We start from the raw sequence: 3,766 nt of genomic DNA, 5'->3' as shown, positions 1-3,766 counted from the left end.
AATCAAAATCTTCATTGTCAGTACCACTAAGAGTGCAAACATACCACCGAGAATTGCAGAAATTTGTGGTATTATTTGGAGCAATTTGTTAAGGAAGGAATGTTGCAACAGTTCCTGTACAAGCCCAATGGGTAAGTTGGTCACACAGGCTTAGGTACTCAAGGGAACACCTCCTCGAGACCTCTATAGGGCACCATTAATGTCATTTTTGTGACCCCTGGAAGGGTGGATCTGTGTCCCTCCTGGGTAATGACTGTGGCTCGGCCACTATTCGAGAACTCTAATCATGGGCCGAAGAGAGCAAAGGTTGAACTACAATTGGCATTGAGTTTCTCGGAGAAGGATAAGTTTGGAACCATACAGCCACATGATGATGCTTTGATGGTCACACTCAGGATAGGGGGTATGACGTGAGGCGTGTGATGGTGGATCAGGGTAGTGGGGCGGAAATTATGTATCCGGACTTGTATAGAGGTTTAGGATTAAAACCGGAATACTTGACTAGTTATGATTCACCTCTTGTAGGTTTCGATGGGAAGATGGTTATACTAATGGGACAAGTTAAGTTACCGGTACAAACAGGGTCAGAAGTTGTAAAGGTTAACTTCATAGTGGTGGATGCATATTCCCCATACAAGGCCATTATGGCGAGACCCTAGCTTCATGCCATGGGGGTTGTCCCTTCTACTTTACATTTGAAGGTGAAATATCCATCCAGAGACCGAGTTGAAAAGCTGATCGGAAGCCAATCTACGGCGAGGCAGTGTATGATGGATGCAATCAGACATCAGTCTGGAGTTGGGTCATCGACATTAGATGAACATGATTTGTAGCAATTAAAGGAGCCAGGGTTATCAGGAGATCTATCGGTGGAAGCAGAGTGTGAAGCTTTAGAGCGAGTTACTATAGGTGATGATAAAGAAAAGTATTTTCAAATAGGCGCCCAGCTGCCTCCTCAAGAGAAGGAGAAATTGGTGAAGTTCCTTAAGGGAAACCTTGATGTCTTTGCTTGGAATGCTTATAAAGCCCCGAGGGTCGGTCCGAGCTTCATTTGTCATCATTTGAATGTCAACCTCGCTGTGGTACCAAGGAAGCAACCACCTCGACGATCATCTAAAGAACATTCTAAAGCTATCAAAGAAGAAGTAATTAAGCTCAAGAAAGCAAGAGCTATCAAGGAGGTATTTTATCCTAATTGGTTGGCCAATACGGTGGTAGTTAAGAAGAAGAACGGCAAATGGCGAGTATGCGTAGACTTTACTGATTTAAATAAGGCATGTCCCAAGGATCTTTTCCCCATGCCTCGCATTGATCAGTTGGTGGATACCACAATTGGGCATCCTCAGAGGAGTTTCCTAGATACTTTTCAAGGTTATTACCAAATACCTTTGGCTTTGGAGGATCAAGAGAAAACAGCCTTCGTTACTCTTACGGGAAGCTATCATTATAAGGTAATGCCTTTCGGTTTAAAAAATGCAAGGGCTACCTACCAAAGGATGACGACTAGGATGTTCAAGTTGCAACTGGGGAAAAGCATGTTGGTAATCTTGAAAACGTCTGAGCATGGTGGTAAAGAGTAAAATGGTGTCTGAGCATGTTGGGAATCTTGAAAACGTCTTCATGACACTAAGGCAATATAAGTTGCACCTAAATGCTTGCAAATGCTCTTTTGGTGTGGGATCTGGTAAATTTCTAGGCTTTATGGTTACACATCATGGAATCGAAGTTAATCCAGATCAAGTTAAAGCTATTAACAGTTTGTAACCACCTCGTAATCCTAAGGAAGTTTAGAGATTGACAGGAATGATGGCTGCTTTAAATCAGTTTATTTCTTGGTCTGCGGACAAATGTAGGCCTTTATTCTAGCTGCTGAATAAATGGAAAGGATTTGAATGGACTGAGGAGTGTGCTTTGGCTTTTCAACAGCTCAAAGAGTATCTTCCTCGGCCACCTATTATGTCTAGGCCTAAGGTAGATGAAGTACCTTTTGCTTATATTGTTGTAGTTTCTCATGTTGTCAGCTTGGTACTGATAAGGGTTGACAACGGTGTTCAGAGGCCAGTTTATTATGTAAGTAAATCGTTGCACAAAGCTGAGATTTGCTACTTGCCCCTGGAAAAAGCCATTTTGGCAGTGGTGCATGCCACGCGAAAACTTCCTCATTACTTCCAGTCTCATACAGTTGTGGTCTTAACCTAACTCCCGCTTAGGTCTCTACTTCGGAGCACTGATTATACGAGAAGGATTACTAAGTAGGGAACAATTCTGTGGGTCTTTTGATATAAAGTGCATGCCACGTACCTCTGTGAAAGGTTAGGTCCTTGCTGACTTGGTAGCCAAGTTTGCTGAGCCCTCATTAGAAAAGCATACGAAGAGATCAGACATAGATGAGAAATCAGTTGGCATGATCTCCCAGAAGGAATCTTTATCGTGGAAGGTGTACGTAGATGGTGCAGCAAATCAAAGGGGATCTGGAGTAGGCCTGGTTATAATATCTCCAGATAAGATCGTCATTAAAAAGTTTTTGATAATGGGTTTTTCTGCCACGAATAATGAAGCCGAGTATGAAACTCTACTAATAGGGATGAATATGGTTCAAAAAATGGGAGGGAAAAACGTGGAGATGTTCTCGGACTCAAGGTTAGTTGTAGGCCAGGTGGAAGGAGAGCTAGAAGCCAAAGACTCGAGAATGCAGGAATATTTGAATCAAGTTAGACGTTTGCAATCAAATTTTGAATCTATCACTTTAGTGCAAATCTCTAGAAACAGGAACACTCATGCTGACCCTCTAGCCACCTTGGAAACGTCCTCGGCACAGATTTTACCTCGGGTTATTTTAGTGGAAGATTTGTGTACCCTTACTAAGATAAATGTGAATGTAGTCCGTGTTCATCAGATCAAATTGGGACCCAACTGGATGGTCCCTGTGGTGCTGTATCTTAAAGAGAATATCTTGCCTGAGGAAAAATCTGAAGCTGACAAAATACGTAGGAAGGCTCATCGGTTTTGGTTGTCCGAGGATCAGAAATTATATAAGCACTCTTTTTCTGGACCATATCTACTGTGCATGCACCCTGAAGCAACAGAACCGCTTTTAGAAGAGTTGCATGAAGGAATTTGTGGAAGTCATACAGGGGGAAGATCCTTGGTGGCCTAATATGTAGAAGGAAGCGCTGGAATATATGAAGTGTGACCAATGCCAGAGGTTTGCTCCAAACATTCATTAACTAGGGGGAGTCCTCAACCCTCTATTCAGTCCTTGGCCTTTTGCTCAGTGGGGCTTGGATATTATGGGACCCTTCCCTAAAGCAGCGGGGAATAAGAGATTTTTACTGGTCGGCACGGATTACTTCACTAAATGGGTTGAAGCTGAGCTATTATCAAACATCAAGGATCTAAACACAAGAAGGTTTTTTTTTTGGAAAAACATAGTTACTCGGTTCAGAATTCCTCATACCCTTATCTTAGATAATGGTGTTCAATTTGATAGCAAGACCTTCAAAAGATATTGTTGCGATCCAGGTATTACAAACAGATATTCCACTCCGGCTTATCCACAAGGGAATAGACAAACCGAGGCTATTAATAAGGTAATTGTTAATGGGCTTTAGAAGAGGTTGGATGATGCTAAAGGAAGATGGGTGGAAGAGTTGCCACATGTCTTTTGAACCTACAAGACTACACCTCGTAGATCCACAAGGAAAACTCCTTTTTCAATGACGTATAGGGTCGAGGCGGTAATTCCTCTCGAGACAGGTTTCCCAAC

The 3,766-nt window shown here is 42.5% G+C and overlaps 1 protein-coding gene across 1 annotated transcript; it reads left to right on the top strand.

Moving 5' to 3' along the window:
• Positions 1 to 249: 249 nt before the first annotated feature.
• On the top strand, positions 250 to 3,157 carry LOC142625922 (uncharacterized). The gene is made up of 5 exons (XM_075799680.1): positions 250 to 403; positions 526 to 599; positions 834 to 1,451; positions 1,927 to 2,070; positions 2,318 to 3,157. Exons 1-5 carry the CDS (start codon positions 250 to 252, stop codon positions 3,155 to 3,157), a joined length of 1,830 nt encoding a protein of 609 aa, XP_075655795.1.
• The last annotated feature ends 609 nt before the right edge of the window (positions 3,158 to 3,766 follow it).

Source organism: Castanea sativa, chromosome 1 (genome assembly GCF_040712315.1).
Source record: "Castanea sativa cultivar Marrone di Chiusa Pesio chromosome 1, ASM4071231v1".
NCBI lineage: Eukaryota > Viridiplantae > Streptophyta > Magnoliopsida > Fagales > Fagaceae > Castanea > Castanea sativa.
The sequence above is the reverse complement of the archived record's forward strand: the minus strand, read 5'-3'. Positions and strand labels throughout refer to the sequence as shown.

Bases quoted from the DNA above. Each gene is read 5' to 3' on its own strand.
- LOC142625922 (XM_075799680.1), top strand. From the start codon at position 250: ATGACTGTGGCTCGGCCACTATTCGAGAACTCTAATCATGGGCCGAAG. The intron at 404-525 runs GTATGACGTGAG...CACCTCTTGTAG, and splicing joins GGTCACACTCAGGATAGGGG to GTTTCGATGGGAAGATGGTT. The intron at 600-833 runs GTTAACTTCATA...CATGATTTGTAG, and splicing joins CAGGGTCAGAAGTTGTAAAG to CAATTAAAGGAGCCAGGGTT.